Source organism: Sapajus apella, unplaced genomic scaffold (assembly GCF_009761245.1).
Source record: "Sapajus apella isolate SASKATOON/1434 unplaced genomic scaffold, GSC_monkey_1.0 scaffold31, whole genome shotgun sequence".
Taxonomy (NCBI): Eukaryota; Metazoa; Chordata; class Mammalia; order Primates; family Cebidae; genus Sapajus; species Sapajus apella.
Genome location: NW_022436971.1, coordinates 24,035,632 through 24,051,837, shown reverse-complemented (window position 1 = coordinate 24,051,837; position 16,206 = coordinate 24,035,632). Strand labels below are relative to the sequence as shown.

General features: G+C 38.2%; 1 protein-coding gene across 1 annotated transcript in view; it reads left to right on the top strand.

The window, feature by feature from the left end:
* SNTG2 (syntrophin gamma 2) overlaps nt 1-16,206 on the top strand; it is a 339,371-nt gene that overhangs the window by 144,443 nt on the left and 178,722 nt on the right. Inside the window, exons 5-6 of the mRNA XM_032294284.1 lie at nt 15,941-15,984; nt 16,083-16,124. Coding sequence (XP_032150175.1) covers nt 15,941-15,984; nt 16,083-16,124 — 86 coding nt within the window. The remainder of the gene's footprint in view (nt 1-15,940; nt 15,985-16,082; nt 16,125-16,206) is intronic.

Sequence of the window (16,206 nt, the reverse complement as noted above, 5' to 3'; positions counted from 1 at the left end):
TATGAAGAATTAATTCAAGTTAATAGGGAAAGAACAAGTAACCCAATTAAAAATGTGCAAGGCAGATACAGAAAGACAAGTGCCACATGCTGTCACTTATATGTGGAATCTAAATTGAGCTCATGGAAGCAGAGAGTAGAATGGTGGCTACAGAGGCTGGGCACTGGAGAACAGGGAGACAGTGGTCAGAGGCCACAGACTCTCAGTTATGCAGGAGTAGTATATTTTTTAAGTTCTATTGCACATTGTGACAAAGATAGCTTTTTAATAGGTTATTGTACATTTCAGAGTTGCTAAGAAAATTATCTTAAGTGTTTTCATTATAAAACTATGAAGTATTTGAGGTCATAGATATGTTAACCAGCTTGGTTTCATTATCCCACATTGCATTCATAAATCATAACATTTTTACCCTGTAAATTTATATGATTATAAATTGTCAGTTACCATTTGAAAATATATAGGATGGAATATTTTTCAGTCTTTAAGAAGGAGGAGGTCCTGCCCTTTCTCACACCAGGGATGAACCTGGAGGATGCTATGCCAGGGGAAACAAGCCAGACATTAAAGGGAAATGCCACATGACCTCACTTCTGTGTGGTCAAACTTGCAGAGGAGGAAAATGGAACAGTCGTCACCAGCAGTGGGGAGATGGCAGTGGGGCAGAATGAGGAGCTGTAGGTCAGAGGATACAAAGCAGTACACAAATAGGTGAGCAAGTCTAGAGGTTCAGTGCCCAGCATGAGGACTAAAGGTCACACAATCATACTGTGTTGGGGATTTCTGCTACATTTTAGCTGCTCTTGACACACACAGACACGCAAACAAAATAAAACAAAAATATGGATACCCAGGTGAGATGATGGATATGTTAATTTGCCTTACTATGGTAACAGTTTTACTATCTATGACATGTTTTCGTATGCCTTAAACAGACATACTTATTATTTAAAAAATGGCAACAAAAATCTACTGGACATCCACAGGACATTCACAATTTGAATCAACACCAGCATTAACCTTCAAATTATGTTAAATATTTTTTTTATTTGAAAGTCTTCATTTTAATATGCTAAATATTAAGCTACTGTAGCTACTAAAGTCTGGTTACTCGAGAGATTTCTTGCATAGCACGTATATTTCACAATGCTAAAACTGTGTTCATTTCTTCATTCATGAACTTTATTATGAAAGTAGAGTTTTTTTTTTTATCCTTTATAAGTCGAGAGTGTGTGACAGGAAACTGAGCTTTTCCCTCCTTTCTCCCTCCTGTCCTCCTCTTGCTTCTTCCCTCTCCCTCCCTTCCTTTGCTTTCAGAGCACCCATGCATTTGTGCATATTTTTATTTGTATCCTTCTTAGGTTTGAAGTTTACTGTTTTCCTCTAATATCTTGGTGTTAGTCATTCAAAACCCTTAATAACCTACCATACCTCCAAAACAGAAATTTTTTTAAGATGAATTATTGTAAGTCTAAATCACAGAAGGAAAGACTCATCTGGCATCCTTTAGATGGACATGCTACCTTTCCTTTCTTGCAGATTTACAATAAGTAAATGTCAGCTGTTTTAATATTGATGTGCGTTTTGCTTAATTTATTCTCAATTGAGAAACTTTTTCTTTCTTGTGGCAAAAAGTAACACATTAGATCAGTTAGTAAATTTCAGAATAGGATGTGATATAACAAATGACAGAAGTAGACATTAGGGTGTGGCCTACAGGGATAGGATGAAGCTGTGTTTTTGGTTTTTTTAAATTAACACACTTGTACATGTTTATGGGGTACATAAGGATGCTTCAATACATACAGTGTATAGTGCTCAGGTCAGGGTAATTATCATTTTCATCATCTCCAACATTTATCATTTCTTTATGTTGGGAACATTCAATATACTCTTTTCTAGCTATTTGAAAATATGCAACATATTATTGCTAACTGTCATCATTCTGCAGTGCTATAGAACACTAGAAGTATTCCTCCTATCTGGCTCAGCTTCCACATATGAGTGAGAACGTGCGGTGTTTAAATTCCTGGGCCTGGCTGACTTTGCTTAAAGTCCTGTCCTTCAGGTTCACCCATGCAGCCACAAATGGCAGCATTTCAATCTTTGTGTGGCTGAATATACTCCATTGTGTGTATGCACCACGTTGTCTTTACGCATTCACCTGTTGCAGGACACTTAGGTTTGTTCCATATCTTGACTATTGCAACTATTGCAAATTAACCTGGGGTGCCGATATATCTTTGACATACTGTTTTTCTTTCCTTTGGTTAAATGCTAGTGGTGGGATTGCCAGATCATATGGTAACTCTATTTTTTTTTTTTTTCTGAGAAACCTCTGTACTGTTTTTCATGGTGCCTATACCAGTTTACATTATCACCAACAGTATGTGAGTTTCCTTTTCACTGCACCCTCACCAACATTTGTCATTTTTTGGGCCTATTTAGTAATAACCATTCTAACAATAAGATAATATCTTATTGTGGTTTTTATTTGCATTGCCCTGATGATTAGTGATCTTAAGCATTTTTTCATATATTTAGTCATTTGTCTTCTTTTGAGAAATGTCTATTCAGATCATATGCCTATTTTTCAGTAGGATTATTTGTTTTCATTATTGAGAGATTTGAGTTCTTTGTATACTCTGATATTTATCCTTTGTTAGATAAATAGTTTAAATATATTTGCTCCCTTTTTGTAGCTTTTCTCTTCACTCTGTTGTTTCCTTTGCTGTGCATAACCTTTTTAGTTTGATATATCCCTTTGTTTATTTTTGCTTTTGTTATCTGTGTTTTTGAGGTCTTATTCATACAGTTTTTTCTCAGACCAGTGTCCCGAACCATTGCCTCTATATTTTTCATCTAGCAGTTTTATAGTTTTGGGTCTTACATTTAGATCTTTGATCCATTTTGAGTTGATTTTTTATACAAAGCGAGAGATGAGGGTCCAGTTTCATTCTTCTTCAAGTGAATAGCCAGTTCTCCCAGTACCATTTATTGAAGAAAAAATTTCTCAATGTATGTTCTTGAAGCCTTTGTAAAAAATCAGTTGTCTATAGATATATGGATTAATTTCAGGGATACCTACCTTGTTTGATTGGTCTACCTATTTTTTGCCTGTACCATGCTGTTTTGTTTACTATAACTTTGTAATATAATTTTAAGTCAGGAATTGTAATGTTTCCAACTTTATTCTTTTTTCTCACGATTGCTTTGGCTACTTGGGACCTCATGTGGTTCTGTGTAAATTTGAGGATTTTCTTTTTTATTTCTTTGAAGAATGTTATCGGTATTTTTCTAAGGGTTTGTATTTAATTTTTAGATCACTTTGGGGAGTATGGTCATGTTAACAGTCTTGATTTTTCAAGTCCATGAACATTGTATGTCATTTCTTTGTGTCATCCTCAAATTTTTCTGTCAGTGTTTTATAGTTTTCCTTTTAGGGATCTTTCATATACTTGGTTAAATTTATTCCAAGATATATATATATATATATATATGTATGTGTGTGTGTGTGTGTGTGTGTGTGTGTGTGTGTATTGTAAATGGGATTGGTTTATTTTCAGCAAGTTCATTGTTCACATTTAGAAACACTATTGATTTCTGTATGTTGATTTTGTATCCTGTAACTTTACTGAATTCATTTATTAGCTCTAAGAGTTTTTCTATACAAGATCATTTCATCTGCAAAAAGGAACAATTTGACTTCCTCTTTTTCAATTTGGATGTCCTTTACTTATTTCTCTTGCCTGACTGCTCTAGCTAGGACTTCTAATACTATGTTGAATAAGAGTGGTGAGAGTGGGCATCCTTGTTTTGTTCCAGTTTTCAGCTTTTCCATTCAGTATAATGTTAGCTGTGGGTTTGTCATATGTGGCCTTTATTGTTTTGAAGCACTTTCCTTCTATACCTGATTTATTGAGAGATTTTGTCATGAAGAGGTGTTAATTTAATCAAATGCTTTTTTTCCTGAATCTATTGAGATGATCATATGGTTTTTAATTTGCCATTGTGTAAGGAATGTAATTTACTTATTTCTGCATACTGTGAATAATGGAATCATGATTATATCTAGAGTCTACTCATTTCACCATTTGGGGCTGTATAAAGACAAAATTGCTTTTTAAAAAATGAATAAAATAATTATATATATATTTATTATACATATGAATACATATAAAAATTTGAAAAAATATATTCCATAAATTTGAATTTATTCTTATGTTAACAGGCTTTGCAACTTAATGAATATCTGCTTTATACATTTATTCATAACTTATTTATGTTTCATTTAAGTGATGCCTCTATCAATACAAAATACATAGTACAGAAATAGTAAGTGTTTGAGAAATGAATACAAGCCCTGGTCACCCTGCTTCTCTCAGAACCTCACAGTCTAATCTGAGTTTTCTGTGTCAACTTTCGATATTGTTTATATATTGGCACTATATGGTGGAGGATGAAAACTGTGTTAAAAACTAGGACTTCTTCAAACTAGGGGTTTGACTTGTGGACAGGCTCTGCACTTGTCCAGCAGACCCTGGAACTCTCCTTGTCCAAGGCTGATAGCCATTAGCCAGGAGGAGAGTGCACCGGGAATGCTCAGTTTGCCTTTTCACAGCCACTTAATGTGACTTTCTTATATTCCAGTTGGTTTTTTAAAAATGAAATCTGCATTTTTGACTTGGGAACTGTTAGGAAATAATTCAGTTTGTGATGAGGAAGCTATTATTACTCATCTACTTCCAGTGATGAATGGCAGATCCATACACCTAAGAGTAAGTGTCTGGCCTTTCCATTTTCAGAGAAAAATATTGTACAGCAGGGCAATCAGTCTTGAATAAACAACATAGACATTTTATGCAGGCTGTTTTTAGAAAGTACCCAAAGTGTGATGAGACAGTTCTTGAGATAAGCTAAAGGATTTGCTCTTCATTCATTCATTTTTCTAAATATTCTAACAAATGATTTTCCAAGAACATTACACATGGTTCTCACTGTTTAGCTCCCCTGCAGAACATCCTTCCTTGATGCTGTTTTAGAGTCACTGGCCTTTACCAGAAGTCTTTATGATAAATGACAAGATAAAGTTTTTACCTACATGTTCTGCAAACATGCTTCTAAACTCAGTGTCCAGTATGATACATTGTTTCATTTATATAAAGGTCTATGTCATTATTTGAGGTTCCATCCCAGGGAAATGTGTCTCTTCTGGTAAATAGACACAAATAAAACATTTTGGATACATTGGACATTGGAAATTAATAATTTCATCATGGTTGTCTCTCATCTGAATGCCAAACCGTAGAGCCAAATATGAAGATCACCTTTGTGACCGCATTAGTGTAACTTTATATGTATTATTTGCCATTCTAATTAGTCCTTAATGTTTGATTTTTTAAATTTAGCAATTTTATTGTATGCATATAACTTATGGCATTTCACCTTTAATCCTTTTGAAGTGAAACTGGAAACCTCAACCACCTCTGGTTTTCATGGTGTTGACTAGAACTTGGTATGAAAGGATTTCTGATGAGCTGTGCAATAGACCCTGCAGTCAGTGTGTCATTGCAGACTTTATTGAGACTGGGCAATGTGGCCTCTCATCACCATCAACAGAATGCCTTTAAATACCTCTTTAATATTTTATAACATGTTATCTTCATATAATTTAATATATAAAATATTTTACAGTGGTGTCCACAAGGTTGTAATAAAAATTCTTGTAGGCCATATATCCACTTAACATTTGTAGGGAGCAAGCCTACTTCTAACTGATTGTAGAGTTCCTGATAATAAAGAGTTACAAACAAAAGAACTCATTCATCTTAAATTCTTGGCCAAAAAATTTAAAAGCCATATGTGCATGTCCCATTTTTCTTGCATATTTTACACAATGTGAGCAATGAAAATATTTCTGAGTCTGTAAGTCTCTGGCTTCCATTACTACTTCTCCGTAGTAAATAGGCTGAGACTCATAATGGACATGGACATCCCAAATTCATGGATGACATTCTTTAGAGCCATTTGGTGAAGTGACAACATAATTTTTGCATAATTTTTTCTAGCACACTCCGAGAATAAGCTCACTGTTTAAAAATAGCAATACGATTTTCTCAGTTGAATAAAACCAACTCATATTTATGACAAAGAAGATACATTTTAATTTTTCCTTTTGGATTAATAATATTTTACAGAATAAAATCTTTTTCTTGCATTACAATTTTTCCAGCTAGAAAAATTCAAAAAGAGCTGTAACACTGCTGAAATTATTTTAAGAAATGACAATTAATGTTTTCTTTTTGAGACATCATCACAGTTGGTCTGGTAGGGGCTCTGTCTAGATGACTCATCCATCCTTTCAACATTTCTTCCCCCTCCTCGAGAACTCCGGGAAACATTTTACTTTATTTAAAAGAATGTACTAGGCCCATCTTTTTGGAGTGACCTGAGAAAGTTTTGTGCCCAAGTCACAAAGCATATATTTCTTTTCTTGCTAAGAAGCTTGATTCATTTGCTGGAGTACAGTGTTAGAGATTAAAATCTCTGTGTAGTGAACCATTTTTCATAGCCCTTCGTACTGGGTACTCTGTGGACGTAAAGAAGGTCTGTTGAAACTTAGGTGTACACATTGGCACTACCAATTTAGAGTTTCATTTGCCGCAGATAGCTAAATCCTGCAACCTGTCATCAATACCATAGTAGTTTTCCTATAGTTTTGACTAAATGGTAATAAAAAAAATTTAATGATCTTTGTTTTATCAGGTAACACAATGTAAATTCAAATAATCATTATAGGATTTATACAGTCAACAGGAGCCCCAGACAAGATACAGACTCTGGCTCTAAAATGCCTTGCTAGTGAGATGCAGTCAGCTCTCTGTGTTGACATGGTTTCCATTTGTAAGACATTCCGGTCTGTTAAGATTACATAAACACTGTCTGATTTATTCCTGAGTTAATTTGCTTAAGTTAGTATTAATTAGAAGATGTGTTTTGACTGACAGTTCTTAGTGTCTGAGTTCGGCTAATGTTTCTTTCTTAGTAGAAACATTTAGTTGCTGGCGCTGTATTCTTGGTTATCAGGATATAAAAAGGCAGTTTAAGTTCCAGCGTCGAGCTGAGGGGATGGATTCAGCCATACCCCGGTCTTCGGTGCACAAGTTTCAAGTTGTTTTTGGCAAATCCATTTGCCTTTCATTCTATCAGATTATGTATTTTAGTGATATCGTTGGAGTCTACGCATCTTTAAAGTGAGCTCTTTAGAAAATGATCACAAACATGGGACATACTATTCATTTTCCTTAGTGTAAAGTTTCAGAGAAAATTCAGAAACACTCATTCTTCTAGTTCACACCGTTATGAGGGTCCCTTTAACCCATTTGCAAATCCTTTCTCTTTTGAGCTCTTCACCTAATGTGAAAATGTTTCCATTTACTTTCACCTATGTTCTAGGCTAACTGCTTTTCTCTGAACTATCAAATACACATTCCTATACTGATTTTTAACATAGTCTCTGCTACATTGTTTTACAAAATATTAAGTTGAACTGTAAACTTATTTAAAGCTTCAGAAACCTTTTATTTCAAAAATAAAATTAGAGCTTATTTGATCAGATAATTTTCAAACATATATATGTGTGGGTTAATAGGTTTGACAGCAACCCAAGAACACAAATATAGTCAGAGCCACAGGGAAGTTGAGGAAAAGCAGCACTCCTTTTTAGACTCAGTGAATGACCTCGGATCACCCCAGCTGCTGCTGTTTCAACACCATGCAAATTACCTGAAAACAAAAAATTCTTTCTTGGTGGTGGCATCATGAAGTTATATTTTTATATGAAAATGTCCATGGTTAATTAAAGAGAGGATGTAGGCAATTTTCCCTTAAGTTTTGTCACGTTATCTTTTGATCATGTATCCGGGTATTAAGTAAACCGTGAGTCTGAGTCTGTTTCTAGGTTGCCTGTTCTGGAGGCAGTGGGTAGGGATTGAGGGAGTAATTCTGGAGGGGAATGGCGGGGTTGGGTGCAGGTCAGCTGCTGTTGAGTGGGTTAGCTACCCTCCACTGTGTAAGCTGAGCGTAAGCTGTGTAAGAAGCTGAGAAATGTGTAAGCTGAGTATACATGATGCAACCCTCTAAACCTCTAGAGCAAACAAACGCCCACTCACCCTCCCTCTGGTTTCAGAGCTAAGCACCGCCCAGAGCCCCATGCCCTGCACCTGCTCCTTCTCTCCTGAGGTCAGCGTGAACCATGCTTTTGCTTTTCTCTACAGTTCGACCACATATGTGTCCCCACATGACACATTGTTTAGTTTTGCTTGGTTTCGAACTTCACAGTGATTAAAATCATACCATATGTCTTCTGTGCCTTCCATTCTCTGCTAAGTGTCAAATCTGTTGACATGCACAGCTGTTGGCATGGGTGCGTGGTCTGAATTTTGACTCTGAGGTCCGAAATGTTCACTGTGGGGTGATAATTACGCCTTATAAGTGGGGTGTGATGTGGTTTAAGTAAGTCCATAAGGACTATGAAGGTTGTCTGACCTGTAAGAAATGCTCAGTAATTTTAGTCATTATTAATTCAAATAAATAATAAAATCTAACTCAGTTAATATTAAGACTTGGTAACGAATATTATATAATGCTACCCACATGTATATGTGAATAAATATTTAATAGAAGTGTCTGAACTTTACACATTCTAATTAATTTTCAAGAAAAAACTTATGTTCCTAACACAGTTGTTTGAAAATCTTGATCACAGTACCTTTACATGACCTCAGATAACCCTATAATTACTTTATCTTGAAAAAGCAAGTATAATAAAACAAAATATTACCTCATTATAACTTTTTGCAGAAATTTGAATATATGGATTAAAGTGCATTATGCTGTATTTCCATTTTGTATAATGAGGCAGCGGCCGTATTACCATAGGAATTAACTAGAATCACTTTTCAGCTAAAATCAGCAAATCTTGCAGATTTTAACTATTTGCTAATCTGACCAAATAGTTCATTTTAATTCGGGGCATTAATTAAAATTATGAATTAAAATCAAACTTTTATGATTATATTTTATTACTCATTTTGCCACTTTTTCATTTTTTTAAGGCTAAAAATGGCCCTCAAGTGAAAAACATTTCACAGATTTAATTGGAAAGTATTTGTAATTATCTTTCATTCAATAACTGGGAGTTACTCTCCTTCCTGCTCCCTTTCACTGAACCAAAATTGCTTAAGAAGGTTGGTTTTAAGCCCACAATTCACAAGCGTTCACACTTTTTTTTCTTTCTTTTTTCTTTTTAGGTGGGTCTTTATGAGTAGTACAAAAACACGTTCGCACTTTTTAATGTTGTTTGTAAAGTCTGGCTGTGAATAACTACATTCAGCTCCATGATGTGTGGCTATTTCTCTGGTCTGTTTATTTCTTAAGCTACATTTAGGACCGAAGCACAATCATGACTTAACCTTCTGTGAAAATTTTGATAGCACTTGAATTTTGATAGCTTTTAAGCTAATTTAGTACAGTCAGTCTATTTAAGAACCTTGAGCATTCTGGAAATGATGAACTTACGGTTTACTGTAAATTCAGTTATCAGTGGTTTTAATAACCCAGCTTATTGCCACAAACAGAAGGCAAGAGGAAACAGCAAAAAAGCCAGTAACAAAGAGATAGTGATTTCACGCAGTGTTACTCTTGCTCAGGGACTCTGGTGGGGCCTGAGGATAGGCCGGACTTCCCTTTGCCTAGTTGCCAAATGCCTAACCCAAGTGACAGTTCCAGAACTGAGGGAGCCTACCTGCTCCCACTGCAAGCGGAGGGAGAAAATGGAGGTGAAAGAATGGAGAGTCAGTCAACAAGCGTTGTCTCATCACATTACAATTATGTTTTTTTTTCTGCTGTTCAAACTCCTGAGTTTTAGTTAAGGAAGGATTTGCACATCTTCTTTAAGGATTTTAATTGGATCCTTTAATTTTCTGCAAAAACTGCAAAAATTGTAAGCCAGTGCTTTGCTATTTACCTGGATTGCTGCTGGCATTTTAATTTCATTACTTGAGAATTTATAATATTATGTTTGTGCATACAAAAATTATGTACCAGCTCCTTGGGGGCCTCACTAGCCCCACTGCCTCAATGCCTGTAAGGAAGCTTTCAGGACCTGCAGAGCCTTGAGCTCTCCCCGTGGGAGACGAGTGAGGACCACTCAGCCCTGAGCTGTGCTTCTCCCAGACTGAGGTCCCTGGGTGGCTTCAGAGCTCAAATCAAAACAGAAAATGCATTGACTCAGCCCATCAGGACTCTCTCAGCATCTGTGAAAGGTTTTAATGAAGCGGACTTCCCCTCAAGTTAGTGCTGCTGTGCTCCCCATGGGCATGCTGGGTGAGGAGGCTGCAGTTCATCGTCACTTCATTAAACCCCAGGCCCTGCAGAAAAGCCCGGGTCCAGGGAGGCTGCTGCCCTATGTGAGTTTTCCTGCCATCTGGAGGCGGCTGCTGACCAACTCTAGAACAAAATAGTCCTCATTGCGTTAGTTCCAGGCAAGAAATAGCAGCTCATTCTGAAAACTCTAGATACCGTTCTTTCCAGGGAATTTGGTTATGCATTTTGTTCTCCGCTGTTCTGTAGGATCTCAGGCACACATGTGGCTTGTTGACAAAACAAAATGCTGCTTTCTGCTTTAGGTTAGAAAAGTCAGATGTGTCTTCATTGGCGTTCATAAACAAAGAGATTAATAAGTCAGTTACTCTGAGTGATTAACGTAGCTGTCATTTTAAGAACATATTATCTCCTCCACTGGACTTGTTCAATGACCACTTTCCACAAGTAGCTAAAGTTCGTTTTGTAAAAATCAGTGCCTCTAAATGCACAGAGATTTTTATTTCATATAGATCCATTCAGACCATGGTGTAAAATAATTTGGTAAGAACAGCCTTATCTCTATACCTTTAGACAACCTGAAGCTTAGTTTCTGATGCATCAAGTAGGCATTTAATAAAGGCGGTGCTTCTTAAACTCAGGATTGAGAAGTATGATGATTAATTGGCCACTTGGCCTCCTCAGCCATGATCCATTAACTAGATGCTAGGGCAGGTTTTTGTCTCTGAGGCTCAGGGGCCAGAAGGAGCCCACTGACTGTGGCTAACATATGGAAATATGTATTCAGAAAGAATATTTTGACAAGTAATCATCCATTATTTCTGGTTTACAGATGCATTTCAGCCATGTGGCAAATGAATTGATCTTTATGTTTCAAAAAATGAGGTTAAAAAGGGCTGCATGTCCATACTGCAACTCATTTTTACTCAGTTACATTGAAGTTTAATCTAGACTCTTTCAATGTGTACATTTTTTTTTTAAGTTGGAGTTTCACCATGATGGCCAGGCTGGTCCTGAACTCCTGACCTCAGGTGACCCACCCATCTTGGCCTCCCAAAGTGCTAGGATTACAGGTGTGAGCCACCGAGCCCAGCCGCGTTTGTTTTTTTTTTTTTTAAACAAATATAAAATGAGCCAGGCTTTATAAGAGGGCCCTGGAATACAATAAATAGGAAGAAAATGAAAGAAAAAGGAAGGGAAGAGAAGAGGAAGAAGAATAACGAGGAGGAGGAAGAGGAGGAGAAAAAGGAAGGAAGGAAAGAAGAAAAAGAAAAAGAAACAAAGAAAAAGGAAGGAAGAAAAAAGAGAAAGAGAGGAAGAAAGGGAAGAAGGGAGGGGAGGAAGGGAGGGAAACACACACCACCTGATGAGAGCTTACAAGAAAAGTAGAGCAGAACAGGGAGGTCTCATTAGGTTACCAGTTAAGGAAAAGTGCCCCTGGGGGGAGGCTTTTGTGGACCCTAAGAGATGCTTAAGGCTCCCCAGGCGCAGGTGTGGGAGGAGCCGCAGCAGGGCGGTGAGGGCGGCAGCAGGCAGGTACCTGAGGAACCCAGGCCTGTCTTGGCGACCAGAGGGGTCCTGAGAGGCTTGAACCTAGCACAGGGGCTTGGAAGCCACATGTAGTTTGAGAGTGAGATGATGTGATTAGCGTTTTAAGAAATCACTTTGACTACTCCTCAGAGTCTGTGGCCCAGGAGGAAGAGCCAGAGTGGACAGCTTCATTAGAAGGCTGGTACTGCAGCCTGGACTTGGCTGACTCTGTGGTTTGGATGGGGCTAGTCCTGCACCCTGGACGGGGCTGACTCTGCGGCCTGGACATGGTTGACTCTGTGTCCTGGACGGGGCTGACTCTGCACCGTGGATGGGGCTGGTCCTGCACCCTGGACGGGGTTGACCCGGTGGCCTGGACATGGTTGACCCTGTGTCCTGGACGGGGCTGACTCTATGGCCTGGACATGGTTGACCCTGTGTCCTGGACGGGGCTGACTCTATGGCCTGGACATGGTTGACCCTGTGTCCTGGACGGGGCTGACTCTATGGCCTGGACATGGTTGACCCTGTGTCATGGACGGGGCTGACTCTGCACCGTGGATGGGGCTGGTCCTGCACCATGGACAGGGCTGACTCTGTGGCCTGGATGGGGTTGATGCTGTCCCCTGGATGGGGCTGGTCCTCCAGCCTGGATGAGGCTGACTCTGCAACATGGGCAGGGCTGGTGCTGCGTCCTGGATGGGAAGGTTTCATAACCTGGATGGGGCTGGCCAGAATCTGTATTAAACTCATGTCATAGGATGTGACAATTTTTAGATGTTTTGGCTTCATAATTCATAGGACTTCATGCTGCTGAGCTGTGGGGATTTTATGCCCCACAGAGATTTTATCTCCCTTTATTTTATAAATACAACTACAGGTAAAAGACTCTAAAAAAAATTCAGGAAATATGGGGCAAGGAAATACTTATACTTTGTAAATAGCAGATATTAGCAGTTAAATAACAATAGTTTTTAGACAAAATCAATTTCATTGAAAGTCAATAATTATTTGGATTATTTGAGTTGAAATGATGAGAGTTATATACTAGAACATGGCATAAGTTAATGACTGATGTGTTTCTTATGTGGGATATTTTTGTATTCATTTTTCTAGAGTCCCATGGAAACAGCTTACGGGCCAGAGTAGTAAGCCCAGGGCATGCAGGGCCACACCTGAGAGGTGGCATGCAGGTGCACCTGGCTCACCTGTTCCTCAACCTACAGCTTAGTCTCTGCCTCACTCTATACCTCACTCTATATCTCACCCTATACCTCACCCTATACCTGACCATACACCTTACCCTCTACCTCACCCTATACCTCACCCTATACCTCACTCTATACTTCACCATACACCTCACCCTGTACCTCAGCCTGTATCTCATTCTGTGCCTCTCCCTATACCTCACTGTGCAGATCACCCTCTACCATATTAATTATATGATCTATATAATCACTACACGTGTGTAATTTAACATGTAATCCACAATCCGTATTAATTATATGATATACATAATCACTACACATGTGTCATTTCATGTGGAATCCTCAATCCATATTAATTATATGAGCTATATAATCAGCACACATGTAATTTCACATGGAATCCACAATCCATGTTAATTATACACTATATAATCACTACACGTGTAATTTCACATGGAATCCATAATCCATATTATGCACTCTATATCATCACTACACATGTGTAATTTCACGTGGAATCTACAATCCATATTAATTATATGATCTATCACTACACATGTGTAATTTCACATGGAATCCACAATCCATATTAATTATATGATCTACATAATCACTACACATGTCTAATTTCACATGGAATCCACAATCCATATTATGCACTCTAATCACTGCACATGCATAATTTCACATGGAATCCACAATCTATATTAATTATACACTCTATATAATCATAACACATGTGTAATTTCACATGGAATCCACTATCCACATTAATTATATACTCTATATCAGTACACGTGTAATTTCACATGGAATGCACAATCCATGTTATGTGATCTACATAATCACTACACATGTGTAATTTAACATGGAATCCACAATCCATATTATACACTATATAATCACTGTGAATGCATGATTTCACATGGAATCCACTATCCATATTAATTATGTGATCTGTATAATCACTACACAAGTAATCTCACATGGAATCCACAATCCATAGTATATGATCTATATAGTCACTATACATGTGTAATTTCACATGGGACCCACTTGTTCTATGGGTACTTTTTTCTGTTAGGCTTTGATTCCCTTAAAATTTAGGGTTGTAATGCCTCTGAGGCCCCAGCTCAGAGCCCATTATTCCAGATAATCAATAAATGTTTTCAGGAGGCAGCCCACCCTGGTGTGGCTAGAGAGGGGAACAACAGCATGTAAAGAACAGAGAGACAGAGACAGAGAGGCACAGAGACAGTGAGAGACAGAGAGACAGAGAGGGCAGCGTGGAGACGGCACAGAGGAGAAGAGCTTCCACTGCTGCATGTGCTACGGCAGCATTGCCATGGAAAATTTCGGTGCAAATGAGAACTTTGTTTGAATCAGCACCATTGCTGTACAGAATCGGTACCGTTCTTACGTACAGTGATATGAAGACTACACTTTATTTTCAGCATGATTTAATATTTGCTAAACACAAGAAGTAGTGTTTAGAATTGGCATTTAATCTGTCTATAGTTTGTCAAGAGTATTCCCTTTTCAAAGAATAGGTTATTACTGGTTTTTCACTATTTAAACAAGACTTACAATGGAAACAAACCTATACGAAGGCAGAAATTGGGGAAAAAGCCTCAGATTTTGTGCAAATTTGTTCAGTCGTGTTGAATGGGGCTCTCTCTGCCTCTATGACGATGGAAAGGTTAAGCAAAAACATGCCACATAGATGATAGTGAACTTTCTTATACAACGTTTTCCTCTTTTTTGCCTTCAATATTCTAGGTACAGTCATTTTGATTAGAGCAGTCCGTGTACATTCGTTTAGGAGAATGAGGGGAAGTGCTAAGTGGCTTTGGAAATTCCTTGTTTATTGAACACTTAATGAAAAATGTACATCAGATTTTCCATATCCTGTAACGAAATCCTTTATTAGGAGGAAGTGACATTTGTTTTCCACATTAAACAAGTCTTCTGTGACTGGAAAGCAGCTGTCTTAATACACATATATCAGTCTCGTTTTCCTGAAGTGTCTGCGTATTGGTGTGTGTGTTAACATTGCCCACACCATGTGCACACATGCACACACACATCCATGTGTACACACAGGCACAAACACATCAACACAGCCTCACATGCTCAGACTCACAAACACCCATGACTCCACCCACACCCACACATGCACACACACATCCATGTGTACACACACGCACATACACATCAACACAGACTCACACGCTCAGACTCACAAATACCCATGATGCCACCCACACATGCACACAATATCCATGCGTATACACAGGCACATACATGTCACACTCAGACTCACAAATATCCATGACACCACCCACACACATGCACGTGCACACACACATCCATGTGTAAACACAGGGACATACATGTCAACATAGACACATGCTCAGACTCGCAAATACCCATGACGCTACCCGCACCCACACACACACATATCCATGTGTACGCACAGGCACATACATGTCAACACAGACACATGCTCAGACTCACAAATACCCCTGACGCCACCTACACATACACATGCGCACACACATCCATGTGTACACACAGGCACATACATGTCAACACAGACTTACAAATACTCATGCATGCCATCCATACCCACACGTGCACACACATACATATGGTCACACCCATCTGCACATGCACACACACACTCACATGGGCACATGCACACAGGCACACACAGGTGGCCACTGTAGTTGCTGCAAACACTGTGCTTAAATGTCATAACAAAGCAAAGTATCGCTGAGATTTCTCTTAACACTTTTGCCAATTTTGCAACCCTGCAGCTGACCAGACAGGGATGTTGTTCGTAGGAGACGCTGTTCTGCAGGTCAGTATTGTGTACTTTAATCCTTCACTTTATCACATTGTTACTTGTAACGTATATTAATTATTATTCTCAAAATTCTTAATTTGTCATCTGTTCAGGTTAATGGCATAAATGTAGAAAATGCAACTCATGAAGAAGTGGTAAGTGAATTACGTTTTATAGTACATTTTATTTATTTTTTCTCTATAATTTATATTTCACAGAGTCTATCCATAGATGCAG